This window comes from Procambarus clarkii, chromosome 45 (genome assembly GCF_040958095.1).
Source record: "Procambarus clarkii isolate CNS0578487 chromosome 45, FALCON_Pclarkii_2.0, whole genome shotgun sequence".
Classification (NCBI taxonomy): Eukaryota; Metazoa; Arthropoda; class Malacostraca; order Decapoda; family Cambaridae; genus Procambarus; species Procambarus clarkii.
In genome coordinates this window covers 6,644,932-6,662,715 of record NC_091194.1, presented here as the reverse complement: position 1 = coordinate 6,662,715, position 17,784 = coordinate 6,644,932, and the positions used below count along the sequence as shown (strand labels likewise).

General features: G+C 48.7%; 1 protein-coding gene across 4 annotated transcripts in view; it reads right to left on the bottom strand.

Moving 5' to 3' along the window:
• Positions 1-1,752: 1,752 nt before the first annotated feature.
• The window catches only part of Eip75B (Ecdysone-induced protein 75B), a 223,473-nt gene continuing 207,441 nt past the window's right edge, over positions 1,753-17,784 (bottom strand). For all 4 annotated transcript variants that reach the window (XM_045761053.2, XM_069301301.1, XM_069301302.1 and 1 more), the window contains exons 4-5: positions 10,610-10,848; positions 1,753-4,471 (exon numbers count right to left, since the gene is read on the bottom strand). In XM_045761053.2, coding sequence (XP_045617009.1) covers positions 2,627-4,471; positions 10,610-10,848 — 2,084 coding nt within the window. In that variant the 3' untranslated portion in view covers positions 1,753-2,626. The remainder of the gene's footprint in view (positions 4,472-10,609; positions 10,849-17,784) is intronic.

The following is a 17,784-nucleotide window of genomic DNA, read 5'->3' as shown; positions in this document are numbered from 1 at the left end:
TTGTAGGGTAAATAGATCACCCCAGTACTGTTGTAAGGTAAATAGATCACCCCAGTACTGTTGTAGGGTAAATAGATCACCCCAGTACTGTTGTAGGGCAAATAGATCACCCCAGTACTGTTGTAGGGTAAATAGATCACCCCAGTACTGTTGTAAGGTAAATAGATCACCCCAGTACTGTTGTACGGTAAATAGATCACCCCAGTACTGCTGTAGGGTAAATAGATCACCCCAGTACTGTTGTAGGGTAAATAGATCACCCCAGTACTGTTGTAGGGTAAATAGATCACCCCAGTACTGTTGTAGGGTAAATAGATCACCCCAGTACTGTTGTAGGGTAAATAGATCACCCCAGTACTGTTGTAGGGTAAATAGATCACCCCAGTACTGCTGTAGGACAAATATATCACCCCAGTACTGTTGTAGGGTAAATAGATCACCCCAGTACTGTTGTAGGGTAAATAGATCACCCCAGTACTGTTGTAGGGTAAATAGATCACCCCAGTACTGTTGTAGGGTAAATAGATCACCCCAGTACTGTTGTAGGGTAAATAGATCACCCCAGTACTGTTGTAGGGTAAATAGATCACCCCAGTACTGCTGTAGGATAAATATATCACCCCAGTACTGTTGTAGGGTAAATAGATCACCCCAGTACTGTTGTAGGGTAAATAGATCACCCCAGTACTGTTGTAGGGTAAATAGATCACCCCAGTACTGTTGTAAGGTAAATAGATCACCCCAGTACTGTTGTAGGGTAAATAGATCACCCCAGTACTGTTGTAGGGCAAATAGATCACCCCAGTACTGTTGTAGGGTAAATAGATCACCCCAGTACTGTTGTAGGGTAAATAGATCACCCCAGTACTGTTGTAAGGTAAATAGATCACCCCAGTACTGTTGTAGGGTAAATAGATCACCCCAGTACTGCTGTAGGGTAAATAGATCACCCCAGTACTGTTGTAGGGTAAATAGATCACCCCAGTACTGTTGTAGGGTAAATAGATCACCCCAGTACTGTTGTAGGGTAAATAGATCACCCCAGTACTGTTGTAGGGTAAATAGATCACCCCAGTACTGCTGTAGGACAAATATATCACCCCAGTACTGTTGTAGGGTAAATAGATCACCCCAGTACTGTTGTAGGGTAAATAGATCACCCCAGTACTGTTGTAGGGTAAATAGATCACCCCAGTACTGTTGTAGGGTAAATAGATCACCCCAGTACTGTTGTAGGGTAAATAGATCACTTTTAGCTGATCTATCACCTTTAGATCACTTTCTTTTTAATCTTTTTTTCTAAAACATTTATTTGAATATTTAATTTTAAATTGGTTTGGTTTGCATATGTAATCATTTTGCAATACTTCTTTAAGACTTTTGTATAGATTTCTTAAATCTGTTTAGTTTTTATTTTATTTTTAAGTAAGAAATTGTAAGACTTATGTATATATATTCAATATATTTAATTTTCTAATTTGATATTAGCGTTGCTGTTTCTCTTTGTCCATTGGCTAAGAGCTAATGGATGCACTTGGTGCTTTCTGTTGATAATTACTTTACATAAGTCGCCTTGTAAGAATATGCTCGTCATATTTACTAAGAATATTGTATTACAGAATATAATTCATTTCAATTATCATGAAATTTGTTTTTTTCTTATGTAGAACATTATTCTTCCATTTCTAGTCATCAACTTATTGTTAACATGTAGCAGTAAATAAAGAATATTTTGGTAAAGTAAAGAAGATATATTTCTTTGCACATTTATTTTAAGACTCAAAATTTGAACTCCCAAATATTACAAAAATTTACATACAAGCACACAATGGAACCATTTGTTATGACAAACTTATCTTGGTAAGATTACAGTAAGACCTATCATGATGAAATGACAATAATATTGACAATAATAACATAACAAATAGTTCGCTAGACACAGGGTTAAGTAATTATGACAACGAGATCTATCGTGAGTAATGGAAGATGATTAATGACATGACTCTGGTCCTCGGTGGTGAGTGATGCGATGAATACTGAGCTAGGTTACTCTCTTGGCTCCTTGCCCTGGCGGCTGGCATGGGTGGTTTAACCACGTCGCTCTCACAAGCGGTATGGGTGGTTTAACCACGTCGCTCTCACAAGCGGTATGGGTGGTTTAACCACGTCGCTCTCACAAGCGGTATGGGTGGTTTAACCACGTCGCTCTCACAAGCGGTATGGGTGGTTTAACCACGTCGCTCTCACAAGCGGTGTGGGTGGTTTAACCACGTCGCTCTCACAAAGCATTGCGGGGCGGGTCACCAGTTCAAGAGCCACCTAGGGTGACCCTTCTATCGGGAGGGTTTAGACTGGTGTCCGCCCCCTATACATGACTGGCGGTGCGGGTGGGGCGGGAGCAAGCAGTTGCAGTCCTTGTCACCTCGACCCCGAGTTGCTGCTGCTGCGTGCTCCAGGACCCTCTCGTACACAACAGCTGTTCCTCCTCTTCCTTTCCTTCGGTTTCTCTTCTTCCTCTCTTTATTGCCACCGCTAATCCTCGCGCTGTCCATCTGTCCGCCTGAGAGTGAGAATATCGGGGCCACAGAGTGGCTTTGTACTCTGGTAAGCGATGCCCAACTTTGCATTACGCTTCCAAGATGAACTCCTGGGGGGTTGGAGGCGGCGTCTTTTTGGAAAGGTTAAGTGGTTGCGAATCTGCGATGTCCACCTGGAGTTCGACTACAGGAGACGACGATGTCCTTTGGGGTTGAACGCCCATGCCCGAATGGTGCCCGCTCATGCCCTGTGACGGCGACGGGGATGACGATGCCCCGGGGGACGAAGAAGGCTGCGCCCCGAGGCCTAATGGCGTCGTAGACATCCTTGGCTCGTAGTAGCGTGAGGGTGTAGGTGTTGTGAGCAAGTGTACACGCGGTTGTGCCGTGACGGTGGGTTGCATAGGACTGAGGCTGCCACTACTGCAGCCCCGTGTAGATGGGCATGACCAGGTGGATACCGGCGGCTGCAGGCGATCCATGGCATTCTGTGGGACGTAATATGGCGCGGGAGAAACCCTGGCTGTTGAAGATAACCTTTCCCGAACCTCAGTTCGCATGATCATTGAGTGGAGGAGATCTGCTCGTCGCATAGCGTCCTCGGATATCTTGGAGCCTTCAAGCAGAGTTCGGGCGAGGGTGGAGTGCGAGGCAGCTAGACTGGGCACACACAGGGTAGACGCCAAGGTGGACGCCAAGGTAGAGTGTGTTGCGGCTAGCGAGTGTTGTGGTGGCTGAGCCAGAGTCTGAGCCAAGAGGGAAGTTGTAGGTTGAGAAGAATGGGGTTCTTCCTCCCGCCGGAGAGCTCGGAATTTCTTGTGGGGTTTGTAGGCCTCCTCCATGAGTAGGTCGGTGTTGATGATGGGCGGTGCCTGCAGGGCACGACGCAACACAGACATGTCTTCCTCGCGATCTTCCTCACTCTTTTCGTCGATTGAGGACCGTGGAGAGGAGCACACTGATGGCGAGGAGAGCTTGTCACTACGATCAGTTCCGCTTTCAATGCCAGAGTCGTCTGGGCTGTCTGATTTTCTCTTGCTGAAGGGACACTTGAGAGGAGACTCTGTCCCTTCATCGCCAGACGATGCGCCTTCGGAGTTATCATGGCGCCTGCGCACTAGAGGGAATGGCGGGCGTAGCTCGGTGTATCCGGACACTTCACTGCCACATATCGACTCTCCGGAACTGGCAGATTCCCCGGAATAGATGGATTCTGAGCACGACACGGGGGAACGCATGGCTTCGTCAGCAGCACATGAGGAAGATGGTGACCCGACGCTGCTCTCATGCTCCATGCTCCAAGAAGAGCGGGAGTCGTCCCAGGGCCCCGCGCCGCTGGCCGTGTGCTCCGTCATCTTGTACTTGAGAAGCTTCTCGGAGTGCAGGGTGTTGAGTGTCCGTAAGTCGGGGATTTTGGAAAGCAGCTCTCTGTGTAAGCTTGGGTTTTCCGGGTGATGTTTGGATACAACAGCTTGCAGGCAGTTGATAAGACGTCTCTGGACGCGCTCCACCAGCTCGGCGTTGCGCAGTCCAGGACGGTCTGGCGCCAACACGACAACAGCGCAGAAGAGTGCCAACTCGGCATCACTCAGACACAGACTGTTGACGCGTTCGGCAAAGTCAAACATCGAGTCCATCAGGAAGCGAGCGTTAACAGATGTATGAAGTGCCTCCCGGCGAAGGAGCTGACCATTGAGGCATAGCATGGTATTGGTACGGGCGTCGAACATGGCCGCCAGACGCACCAGGAGTACCTCGAACACTCCAGCCTTCAGGAGCGTAACCTGGTCCTCTTGTGGCAACTGCTGGAACCCAGGCAGTCGCTTGGCGAACTCCACAACGCCACGAATGGCAGGGGAGAAGCGTTCACTGAAGTCCTGTACAAGCTCCTGCTGGCCGTGGAGGGGCACTGGCCGGGGGTTCAGTGGGCATGCCTGTGAAAGAAAGAAAAACAAACGTTAGCATACCTCAACGACTCGGCCACAAAGAAAATATGCAACCATATTACATAACATTAACTTAAATAGATAATCCCCTCCTGCCAAGGCTACCCTAGCTTGCTTTGTCCCCTAGCTTGCTTTGTCCCCTAGCTTGCTTTGTCCCTTGCTTGCTTTGTCCCTAGCTAGTACCTAGCTTGCTTTGTCCCTAGCTGGTACCTAGCTTGTTTTGTCCCCCTCCCCCTCCCCCACAAAAACACTATTCCTGCTGTATGATAAACATATTAACATATAACCTTCAAGATGATTATAACTGTACATCAAGTGATGCTGAAATGCTGAAATGGCTTCTCCGGGGCTCAAGGTTATGCTGCTGGGAAGGTGAGCAGCATGGAGGATCGATGAGCTAAATTTAAGATTCTGACAAAGTTATTGCAACACTCCACCTTGCTTCCTCGTGTCAGCCACACGCCACGGTGTGACCCCACTGACACCCCCCCCCCCTCACACACACACACAGTATAACCTCTTATACATCGTATCCGCAGTATGATAATCCTGTATAAGAGGATACTGTATATAACTACTTATCATGAATCCTTCATCACGTCTGGTCACACTGGACGAGAGGCGGAGTTTGTGGGAAGTCCTTCAAATACCCGCTGATAACCAAGTATTTACACGTGTCCTTCAAACAACCTTCGATTACCCCTAAGGGGGGAGAGTGAGACTTCAGACCCCTGTACCTGGGGCATGGGGTACCTCAGGGCATGGGCATGGGGAGGGGGGGAAGGGGGGTTCCTGAGGGGGGGGACCAGCCATGTGGAAGCGACCTCCCTCCAACCCCCCTCTCTCCGCTGCTCTGGTTAAACTCAATGTCCGGACAAAGAAAGGGACAATTATGTTTCTAATTTACAGGTCCTGCCTGGAGTGGTATGAAGTCCTTTGTTATGATCGAGTTAATGAAATATACATAAGACTCCCGCTACCTTCTCCCCCCAGGACGACCCCCACCCTCCCCAACTCCTCGCCTGAACGACCCCAACCACCCCAACAATGTACCCCTATGGATCCAGACGGCGTCCGATTCAACCCCCCTTCGATAATCTCTGTTTAAGTCCTTCCTCGGGATATTCCGTCAACGCCCCTGTGATATTGGTCGCTTCTCCCCTCACACACACTCACGGAGGGGGAAGAAGCGCCCCCGGATGGTTACCTAACCCAGTATAAACAACGCGATCACAGAGGGTTTTTTTCCTTTCTTTGTTATTGTTACTTGGATGCAATGTGGCAACAACGCAATAACGTTCTCTGGTGGACAGCTCCTCCCACCCACTCACTCACAACACCAAGGGAAGGTGGACCCTAGTTCATCTTCAGTACACGTGACCTTGAGCGCCATGCTGCCACATGTATCGCATACATGGCTCCAATAACCCCCCCCCCCTTATATACGGCTCTCTGGGGTGTTTGGTAGCTCATATTAATGGGGAGTACATTTGTGTTTTGTTTTCCTATTTAGAAACGTGCAGAAATCAGCAGTTTGGTCTTCTTTAGGCCGTGGCAAGACAGTACCCCCCCCCTCCTCTCCCCCCCCCTCAAGGGCTAGACAAGGCAGACAGACGCCCGTCTGCAATTCCACAGTGGAGATTCAGGGAGGGGGAAGGGGGGGGGGGGAGTGGGGGATGTTTAGGACAAGGAGGAAATTGTTGCAAATTTGACACTAAGAGATGCCTGATTATCTCGAAATTTGTTATCAATAACCCTATCTGAAGTATCGCACTGGAAATACTATATAAATTAAGCTTATATCTACGAAAGAGAATGTTCAACTGGATGGGATTTATGCGAGATTAGGGGAGGCGTCGCCTGATTGGTTGACACAGTAGTCAATTTTTGGCGGGTAAAGTTGGCGGGCTTCGTGACCTTGAAAGAGAGCGAACCCAAACCAAAAAAAGAAAAAAACGCATTTTACCCGCCAACCGACCCCACCAAAGCTCGTGCAAATTCCTTGCAGCTGTCAAACGCTCTTGACGTTGAGCTCATCGCCTTGCTGAGAAAGGTCGACACAGTACACACTCCTGAGCGGTTCAGGTTGCGTCGAGGTGCAGTTTGGACCCACACCATCGCCAGGAACCACGCCTCCAGATTCACTTTGTTCGCTCCAGGTGGCGGCCAGCCAGCCAGCCAGCCGGACCATTCACTCCGGCCATAACACATGGTGGAAACTCCTCTTAGCGAGGGTGTTGCCACTATCACACTAGCCTCGAATATCCTCCTGTATAAGGAATGCCCTATTGAATGTTTGCTGGGTCGGGGGACACTGGAGCCCAACTCGACAGGTCAAAACCAACTTTGCAAAATCAACACAAAGGAAAATAGCACCCTAGAAATAGAAATTGAAAAAGTAAAAGAGTCCAGTCTAGTCCCCCAACACCATTCATCACTCATCCCAAACCATTCATTATTCATCACAACCACGTGCAGCGAGTGAGTCACACACACACACCTCTCATCCCCCCGGCCAAGTAAATATGATCCTTCAATTAAACCGTAAATTAAAAAATAAATAATCAAAAACTTCTGATCTTGTGCCCTTGTGCATGACAAGAAAAGTAATATAACTTAGCTCTTCTTTTTTTTTTTGATCAGCCAGCTTGTATGGGATCTTAGCGCGGTCGCTCCAATCAACAGCTTTCTAGATCAAGACACGGCGCCTCTCCTTAGGTATGGGACTTGGGCAGGAGAAGGAACCCCCCCCCCCCTACCTAACACTCCATATGCTCGACCATTTGACGGAGGCGCCGACGACGCCTCGCACAAGTAATCAATATCCCTCAGGTACACAGTGGGCTACGCTGCGCACTGGCACCCACAAGCTTATAGCTATCTCCCTTAATGCCTTACAGATGCGCATCAGTCTCCCCGCAGGTGTATACACACGTGAACAAGACCATCAAGGTGCAAGCCTCACTTGATGTTCTTAAGGGCTATTACAACCTCAGGGAGGCGGGGAGGGGTTATTAACGCCTAGGACCTCTTGAGGGGTCATTAAGACCGTCTGGAGGGTTATTAAGGACACCACAACAGCTTGCTGATCAACCAGCAAATATATACTAGTGCAAGACTAAAGTACACTTTGCGTATATACATGGAGAAGCCGAATACACCTTCAAAGGTATACAATAGACTTGATCAGGGCCAAGGGCCACTCCCCTAGACTACGGGGAGTCCATGCCATATGCTTTGTGTGTGTGGGGGGGGGGGAGGGGAGGGGCAGGGGGGGGGCGAGCTGTCTTCTGCAGCTGCCATCCCGACTACCAGACCAGGGCAGGGGAGGGCAGGGGAGGCAGCCAAGCGAGAATAAACACCTAAGATAAGCTGCCCCCCCCCTCCCCCCACACACACACACTCCATGAACCACCAGAATATGCGGACTCTGCACGCTGACAACAATCCAACTCTCTTTTTAGGAAGCTGTTACACAAGAGGCACTCACAGCAGTCACCCTGAGGGACTCCTTAACAACCTCCTCCTCCTCCTCTCCTTAACAACCCTTCCTTCCTCCAAGTGTTACATCATATGGATCGTATGTTTGGAGGCCATCAATACATCCCCCCCCCCCACCTTGTCCTTCAAACCCCCTCCCCTCCCCCCACCCCCTACTGCCTTACCTCCCAAGCATCGCAGATGCGCGACATGCTATGCGCATTACCGACGCGCATGTGCTCATTAAAGAAACCGCTGCACAAGTCCAGTTCGAATGTCGAGCGACCACGTGTCCCTAAACACAGGGGCACTGTACGAATTAGGACTCGACTTTGCACTTGAGATAAGCGAACACCCCCCCCCCCCCCCTCCTACTCCCCTTCCAAGTAAACGACGCATTGGTGAGGACAGAATTGGAGGGGGTGGCTTGGAGGGGGTGGCGTGGAGAGGGACCTGTGGTGGTGGTGGTTTAGGGGGGTTGAAGTACGCCCTCTATGCGACCCAGTCCAAGGTTATCAGTGACGTCACGCCAAGCCCGTGTAGGTGCGCGAGAGAACGCGAGAGAGAACGCGAATCAGGACCCGCGAGAAAGCACAGAAAGGAAAGTAGGAAAAACCATATTCTTGGTATTTTCGAAGCAGGAAAAGAAACTTTTAACATGGATTTTACTTGTACTGTAATGAGAGAGAGAGAGAGAGAGAGAGAGAGAGAGAGAGAGAGAGAGAGAGAGAGAGAGAGAGAGAGAGAGAGAGAGAGAGAGAGAGAGAGAAAGAGAGAGAGAGAGAGACAGAGAGAGAAAGAGAGAGAGAGAGAGACAGAGAGAGAAAGAGAGAGAGAGAGAGACAGAGAGAGAGAGAGAGAGAGAAAGAGAGAGAGAGAGAGAGAGAGAGAGAGAGAGAGAGGATAGCTGGGACCACAAATGACGTCACTAATAAAGGTGGGAGGAAAGGTGGGAGGGTTACGTCAAACAGGTGGGCGAAGTGGAGGGAGGAAGGTGGGAGGGAGGTGGGAGAGAGGCAGCAACACACTGGATACAGACACCCAAGTTACACCTCAACACACCAATGATTATTTCATAGCATTCTCTCTCAATGTCTGAATACCTGCGTCTTTTTTTTTACATGCACAACACGCAGGGATAATTAATCGCTCATGACTGGTGAATTAAGTCAGTCTCTCTCTCTCTCTCTCTCTCTCTCTCTCTCTCTCTCTCTCTCTCTCTCTCTCTCTCTCTCTCTCTCTCTCTCTCCCAGTTAAGTCATAGAGTGGAGCTCCACCAGCCCACACCCCGACCCCAGTCCTGACCTTGGCTGACCGCTTGACTCCGGTTTCCCGCCAATGAGTCCGTCATCACGCTGGCTTGCTGAAATATGGCGCCATCTTGTCCCCGGCGCCTAACTCCCAAACGCGCAATTTTGGTCCCCCTCCCCCCCCCCCCCCACCCTTCCATAACATCAACAAATTTCAATGCTTCACGGAATTAGAAACATCTGGTTCTAATAACTTACATCGTTACGATTACGACTTGGACTAAACAGCTGTTTAAAATCAAATTTAGATTTTGGGACACGTCTTCCAAGAAGTCTGAGTCACAATAATTTGCTATATCTATGCCAAAAGCCATCTTCCCCGCCTCCAAATATTTTATCATAGTGTATTTTAACTATTTCTTCCTCCCCCACTCCCCCGAAATCAATAACCGAGCGATATATGAAGAGCCAGAGGCCCCTTGTCCCGTCATGAAGCGGACAGACAGACAGAGACAGACGGACGGGCAGGCGGACATGCCACACTCCGCCACTCTCCAGTCAGCCAGCTCGCTATCAGCGCTTATCTGCATGTGTCAACGGCTTCCTGGAGATAAGGGCTGTGTGGTGGTGAACTTGAACTCGTCTGACCTTGAGCGCCTCCTGTGCTGGCGGCAGCAGCTGCTGCTGCTGCTGGCCCACCACCACCGACCCCAAGCCTCGCCGGCCCCCATAACTCACTCCCTCGCTTTAAACCCATTCACCCATTATCAAATATTTTTTTCCTAATTTCCTTCGCTTGAATCATCGGAGGGTCGAACTCGGCCCTTAGAAAGTGCGAGACCATCGTCTATAGCTTGGTTAAAAGGAAAGCAGCACTTTTGGGACCTTCGTTCGAATCTCTGATGATCCCAGTGAAGAAAAGGAGATATATACATGATATATATATATATATATATATATATATATATATATATATATATATATATATATATATATATATATATATATATATATATATATATATCGCCTTGAATGCTTCAATAGACCCACTATCTATTCCCAGACACCAAATCTATCGCACAGTCTATCGCACAAAGCTACCCGTCTACATACCCTAACGTGCATACCTCTAGCCAAATATTATAATCATTCTCCTGACACATGGACACATGAAGAATAGACAAAGCGCTACCCATAACTATACCCGAAAATACTACCATTCCCCTGTGAAGCAACATGATCAACAGATAAAAAGCTATCTCTCTATCCTAGATACTTGTCCTTTGTGACACATAGACAAAGAACTATCTCTACCAATATTACCCCAGAAATAATATAACTCCCTCCCCCACCTTCCAACCAAAACACTATGGGGGTATAGTAGATCATTACTCACCAGAGTAGGAGGGCATTGGGTGTAGCTAGGGTTGGTGCGGGCCTGCTGTAGCATGGGCGCCACTTTGTCTCTGGTGAACCCACACGTATCCATGTGAGCGCGGATGATAGCCGCTGTCACCCGCGTGTCATCATCCAGCTCAGCCAACACCGCCTTCTCCTGCGACCTGGCGTTCACGCTCTGCATAGCCGCTAGGATCTTGGCCTTCTCTCTCTTGGGCACACGTCCGAAGCGCACAGCTGTGGAAGACAAGAACATTTATTTAATAAATTGTTCCCCCCCTCGACAAATACAAAGCAAAAACAGTAATGATATATCAACGTGGTGGGATTTTAAGATCACTGAAGGGATCACGGGGGGTATAACATAGGGGTATAACATAGGGCTGCCAATAGACCAATAGACTCCTTGAGGTTTTAAATAAGTAACATGTTCTATGGCAAGTTGTTTAACAAGAGCAGAAATAAACAAATTTCCTCACTACATGTGTGTTTATATATTAACACTAAACACACTTGACCCCAGGTGTGTGTACACATATGTCATACCTTCACACACCTGTCCCCAGGTGTGTAAATGACTCAAAACATACGTAACAAATCAAATTATTTAACTTTCGAAAAATAATCTTAAAAAAAAATAGTGAAATTTCAAATAAATATCGCACTTCACACTAATAGATGAGCGAGGGTTGCTGGGGGGAGTGCCCTCACCTGCTCCCCTCTCTCTCTCCCCTCTTGGAAGGGCAACGACCCCCTCCCACACACGTGGCACCCACACCTTCTCCCCAACCCACCACAAATATATATATATATATATATATATATATATATATATATATATATATATATATATATATATATATATATATATATATATATATATATAATGATTATTTGATTCATTGGTGATTCTAAAACAAAAGATAGAATCAACACTAATCAATACAAGGTACTTGTTCCACAAATTGGCAGTTATACCTCCCTCAACCGCGACTACAACACCTGGCATATCGATTTGTCCCTGTTTCCTCCCCCCCCCCTCCCCCCCATTCTGCTGGTCAATAAATGGGGAGGTACCTATTACCCGGTAAACTCCGCATAGTGTGTTCACTATGTTGGTCGGTTGGGTAAGCCTAATTCAAAATAAATCCGGATATGTGGTCCACCAAGTTGTGAGATTTCAAGTTGTACAAGGACCGGCCAAGCCCGCTTGGCAGGAGTAGAACTCTCGAAGTGAAATAGAGGTAAAATTCAGGTAAACTTACTCATATAGTGAGGGGCAACTCCATGCTGTAATAGTCCTTTAAGTATTGGTAAATCCTCCTCCGGCATTTTCATTTGCGTTGCTGTCTACAGACAGATATAAATCCACACAAGGGGTCAATCACCAATTCGATTGTTAGTAATCACTGTATTTCCACCAAAGATCAGTATAGCGTATCACAAACGTTAGATCACTGCATAAAGTATATAACGAAGCACTTGCAGAGTGGAGCACACGGTAGGGCAGGTAGCACACTAGGAACCAATAATGTATCCGTGTGTGTCTGTGTCTCAGTGTCAATGTGTTCTGAGGATCTCAGTCTCCCTGTCCGGTCCGGAGCTCGAGTTGTGAGCGACTGAAGAGATAGCGAGTACGCCGACTGCTGCGAGGTTGCTCCCCCCCCTTACCCCACCCCTCCCCCCCCTCCTACCTACCTACCTTCCTACCTACCTACCTCCCTCCCTCCCTCCCTCCACCACCAGCTTACACACGCATACGACTTTCACCCGCCTCTCCACCACCACCAGCCCCCCACCCACTCTTACTTACACCTTCCCCTTGCTTTTCTTGTCGTTACGGGCGCCGTGGGACGTTGTCTCTATGGAACACTTTCTACCCTCCCCTCTGCTGCGGTTCCCTGCGCAAACTGCAACTCAAACCGGTGGCTGGGATAGGGGATAAGGGGCTGGGATGTATGCAGGGTAGGCGAGCGTAGCCTTGATGCCATAAGGTCGACAGTTGAATGGTGGATGCATTGCGGCACGCGTCTGCCTCCCTGTGACCTTATCATTGGCCACCTTCAAAACCCCACCTCCATCTCCTCCTCCTCCTCCTCCTGCTGCTGCTGCACCGGAAACGGCGTGTGTGGATACGTGGATACAGGTAGTGTCCGTACTTCCGTGTGGCTCCGTATCACATGCCCACCTAAGTCGTCCCATGTATCTCCCTTACAGTCATCAAAGTCGTCCCATGTATCTCAGTCATCAAAGTCGTCCATGTATCTCTCCCATACTCACCAAAGTCATCCATACCTCAGTCATATTCAACAAGATTTCTATTTGTTTTCCTAGAGGGCCATTAAACACAGTTTACCCACACCTTCCCCTTCCAATTCTACCCTCAACTTCCCGCCAATTCTACCCTCAACTTCCCGCCAATTCTACCCTCAACTTCCCGCCAATTCTACCCTCAACTTCCCGCCAATTCTACCCTCAACTTCCCGCCAATTCTACCCTCAACTTTCCGCCAATTCAGCTTACCTTTTCGGCAACTTTCCCCTCACCTTCACCTCCCGCCAACGCTACTCCCCCTTCCCGCTCGCCATGCCCCCCTTTACCTCCCCTCAGCTCCCCTCTCCCCCCCAAAACATGGCCGGCTCGATCGTTAAGGGGTCTATGAACCCGAGAGTGAGGGGTCGTCGACAGAGGGGAAATATAGCGCCAACTCAGACATACGCTCGGTCTAATTGTGGTATACCATCTCTTTCCCCCCTTGCCCCACCTTCCCTCCCCCTCCGTGGTGACTCAACGTTATATACATGTGTATACACATGTATACATGTGTATGTTACAGTCAGAGAGGTCTCTTTACTCTGTTTTAATTTTTGTTGCAGTTTATCCTGAAAGTATGTTTATAACCTAGCCCCCCCCCCCTCAGGTCACGTGTCCTTGTATGTGCGTGTGTATGCGTGAGGGAGGGGGGGAGGGGGTGTCGGTGTTTACATGTGTACGTTTGGGTGTATTCGCATACACAGTCTCCTCTGAGCACAAATTTTCAAAATACCACTGAGGAAACACGACTCTAAATCTACTTTCCAGATTTATTATACAGTGATTTTATAATACAACAGAGCCAGGAATGTCGCTTGGGGTGAGGGCGTGAGGGAGCATAACTCACTAGGGAGGGGCGGGGAGAGAAGGGGGGGGGGGGGGAGAAGGAGGGGGGAGAGAGACAAGCAGGAAGCACTCATATCACCGCCTCCTGGTTCAGGCATTTCCCGGTAGGAGAGTCCCCTCCCCCCCCCCCTAGCAATGATGCACTCCGTGCCCCCCACTCCCCCCCACCCCCCAACATGCAACCCCACCCACTCCCCCCTTTTAAATCAGTTCAGAGTAACAAGGTCACTTCGTTATCCAGGAAAGAATGAATACTAATTACATTAACGCGTTGACTCCTAAGTTATCCTCGGCTTGTATGTATGGTACCATACATATGGTTGATACAATGGATATGCATAGTCACACAAGGGGGATATGTATACTTTTTGTCAGTCAATACTTCAGCACGACAAATATTAGAGAGGAGGCCTTGACGCGAAACATCTCACGCCCACCAACTCTAAAACCCGCATATTCAACCTTCGGTCACCCTCAAAAATCCAGTTTAAACAAAAATATTGAAATACGCACAAAAAATTAACGTGATCTTTACAGTGTGTGAGTGTGAGTGTGAGTGTGTGTGCGTGTGCGTGTGCGTGTGCGTGTGCGTGTGTGTGTGTGTGTGTGTGTGTGTGTGTGTGTGTGTGTGTACTCACCTATATGTACTCACCTATATGTGCTTGCAGGATCGAGCATTGACTCTTGGATCCCGCCTTTCGAGCATCGGTTGTTTACAGCAATGACTCCTGTCCCATTTCCCTATCATACCTGGTTTTAAAATTATGAATAGTATTTGCTTCCACAACCTGTTCCTGAAGTGCATTCCATTTCCCCACTACTCTCACGCTAAAAGAAAACTTCCTTACATCTCTGTGACTCATCTGAGTTTCAAGCTTCCATCCATGTCCTCTCGTTCTGTTACTATTCCGTGTGAACATTTCGTCTATGTCCACTCTGTCAATTCCTCTGAGTATCTTATACGTTCCTATCATGTCCCCCCTCTCCCTTCTTCTTTCTAGTGTCGTAAGGCACAGTTCCCTCAGGCGCTCTTCATACCCCATCCCTCGTAGCTCTGGGACGAGTCTCGTTGCAAACCTCTGAACCTTTTCCAGTTTCATTATATGCTTCTTCAGATGGGGACTCCATGATGAGGCGGCATACTCTAAGACTGGCCTTACGTAGGCAGTGTAAAGCGCCCTAAATGCCTCCTTACTTAGGTTTCTGAATGATGTTCTAACTTTTGCCAGTGTAGAGTACGCTGCTGTCGTTATCCTATTAATATGTGCCTCAGGAGATAGATTAGGTGTTACGTCCACCCCCAGGTCTCTTTCACGCGTCGTTACAGGTAGGCTGTTCCCCTTCATTGTGTACTGTCCCTTTGGTCTCCTATCTCCTAGTCCCATTTCCATAACTTTACATTTGCTCGTGTGTGTGTGTGTGTGTGTGTGTGTGCGTGTGTGCGTGTGTGTGTGTGTGTGTGTGTGCGTGTGTGTGTGTGTGTGTGTGTGTGTGTGTGTGTGTGTGTGTGTGTGTGTGTGTGTGTGTGTGTGTGTGTGTGTGTGTGCGTGTGTGTTACCCTAGGCGCGTGTGCTGTGGCGCGCGTGGGCCGGGTGTTGGGTTCGCGGAGGTTGGCTGACGTGAAACTCTACGGGTTTCACATGCCATGTTTGCTTAACTTAATTTATAACTAAATACAATCTTGGGTCTGCTTGGAATACATTTGGAGGTGAACAGAGGTATAAGGCCCCTCCCTAGACCAACAACTCCTCTTCCCTTATAATGCCACTACCACAGATCACCCGACTCTCAAACACCTTCTTATTGCTAAGATAATTGAAGGAAAAGAACTTACCATCCCGCCTTGAGGTCCTTGGAACGCGAGGAGCCATGGTGGCTGTCTTCGAGAAAGTCATGTGTGTGTGGGGGGGGGGGGGGTCTTTCAATGGCTTGATCTATGCATCAAGTTTCACTGCTAAATGCCCATTGCGTGTCGTAAATAAAATCAAAACTTTCGCTAAGTGAAACACGCTTAAATAACTTCTTGATTACTCGGTCCAACTTTTTAAAAACAGGCGCAGTTTCAGCGTTCGTCAATCCAACTGCTAATATCAACTCCTGTCTACTAATACAGGTAGGTAGGGAGGTAGATAGGTAGGCAGGTAGGCTTTGCTAGCCCTTAGGGTGTTGAGGTGAAGTCCTGACTCCAAGACGTGATAATAGCCAGCTTTAGTCACTGCCAATCACCACCACCAGATTTTTAACTAATCAAGCCGGGTATAGTTCACTCTAGTTTCACTGGCGAGGTTGCGTGCGTTTGAGTGCATCCGGCGGAGTGCGTGCGGTCACTGCGGGAGGGTCCTCGGTACTGATGGAGGCCCCAGACTCATCGGGTCATCAACCCGTGCGTTCACTTTCCTACCGCTGACGTCAACGCCGCTAACTCATGCCGCAAGTAGGTCATCTGTGGATCCAAGCTTCGGCCGCTCCCATACGGTCCAAACTCCCCCAGCCGCCCTGTGGCTGCGTCGTCCCTATTAACCGGTACTCCCCACTACGCGTTTACACACACACACACACACACACACACACACACACACACACACACACACACACACACACACACACACACCCTGTGTGTGTGAATACACATACACAGGGACCTCGCGGTTGAGTGGATAGCGCTCGGGGAGGTCGTAGTCCTAATAGCCCGGGTTCGATTCCCAGCGGAGGCGGAAACAAATAGACAAAGTTTCTTTCACCCAGATGCCGCTGTTCACCTAGTATAAAATAGATACCTGGGAGTTAGACAGCTGCTATGGGCTGCTTTCTGGGGGATATATGTGTGTCAAAGAGTGACATGTGTATGTGTGTGTTATATGTAATAGATATAAGAGGAAAAACAGATTGGTTAGAAAGGCGGGGACCAAGAGCTAATAGCTCGATTTTGCAGACAAATAGTAAATACACAGGAAGAGAGAACACCTAAAATGTGGGTGTGGGTGTGTCGCCTCTCTCACACCCCCCACCCACTTCCCCCACACCCCCCACCCACTTCCCCCACACCCCCCACCCACTCCCCCATGTATATTCACACCCACATGTCCTCCTCCACCTACTTACCCCTACCAACGTATCCAACAAACTCGCCCATCGGCAGTTTTGTTGTCATATATGTGAATTTTGAGGTCCGAGTTCGAATTTCAGGAGGTAATCTTAGCGACTAAAATGTCAGTACAAACGCTAGTTTGTGGTGTGTGTGTGTGTGTGTGTGTGTGTGTGTGTGTGTGTGTGTGTGTGTGTGTGTGTGTGTGTGTGTGTGTGTGTGCGTGCGTGCATGCAAAAGGGGTGTTGGCTGGGAACATCTTCAGGTCAGGATCGGCCACTGACTTAAGGCTTTACCGCTTGCGATCAACAACGGTTCTTGGTCTGTGTAGCTGTGTCCCGCTGTGTCCCGCTGTGTCTAGCTGTGTCTAGCTGTGTCTAGCTGTGTCTCGCTGTGTCCCGCTGTGTCTCGCTGTGTCACGCTGTGTCTCGCTGTGTCTCGCTGTGTCTCGCTGTGTCTCGCTGTGTCTCGCTGTGTCCCGCTGTGTCACGCTGTGTCACGCTGTGTCTCGCTGTGCCTCGTAGAATTGCCCAAGGCGTGGCTGGACAGCCTACCAGCCCAAGGCTATAGAATGAACAGGCAAAGCAGAAAGAAACTTCGGTGATGCGATTAAGCGAAAGATTCGTATTTGGAGCGATCTTTCTACCCGTTAGTTCAGCCTCTTATCTCTCACCTCTCTCTCTCTCTCTCCCCTCTGGCCACTACCTAATGCCCGCCCCCCTCACCCGATGCCCCCTCACCTTACCCGATGCCCTGCATGGAGCTAAATTCCAAGAGAACGGTTCAGTGGCATCTCTCTCTCTCACCCAATAACAGAGTCAACATTAGCTATGTAAAGTCTCATATGTCAGGTCCTGTTTACAGTCATATATTAAACTCAGGGGGAAAGATTCGTACCCAATAAGGCTTAGCAGAATGCCTGAGAACGA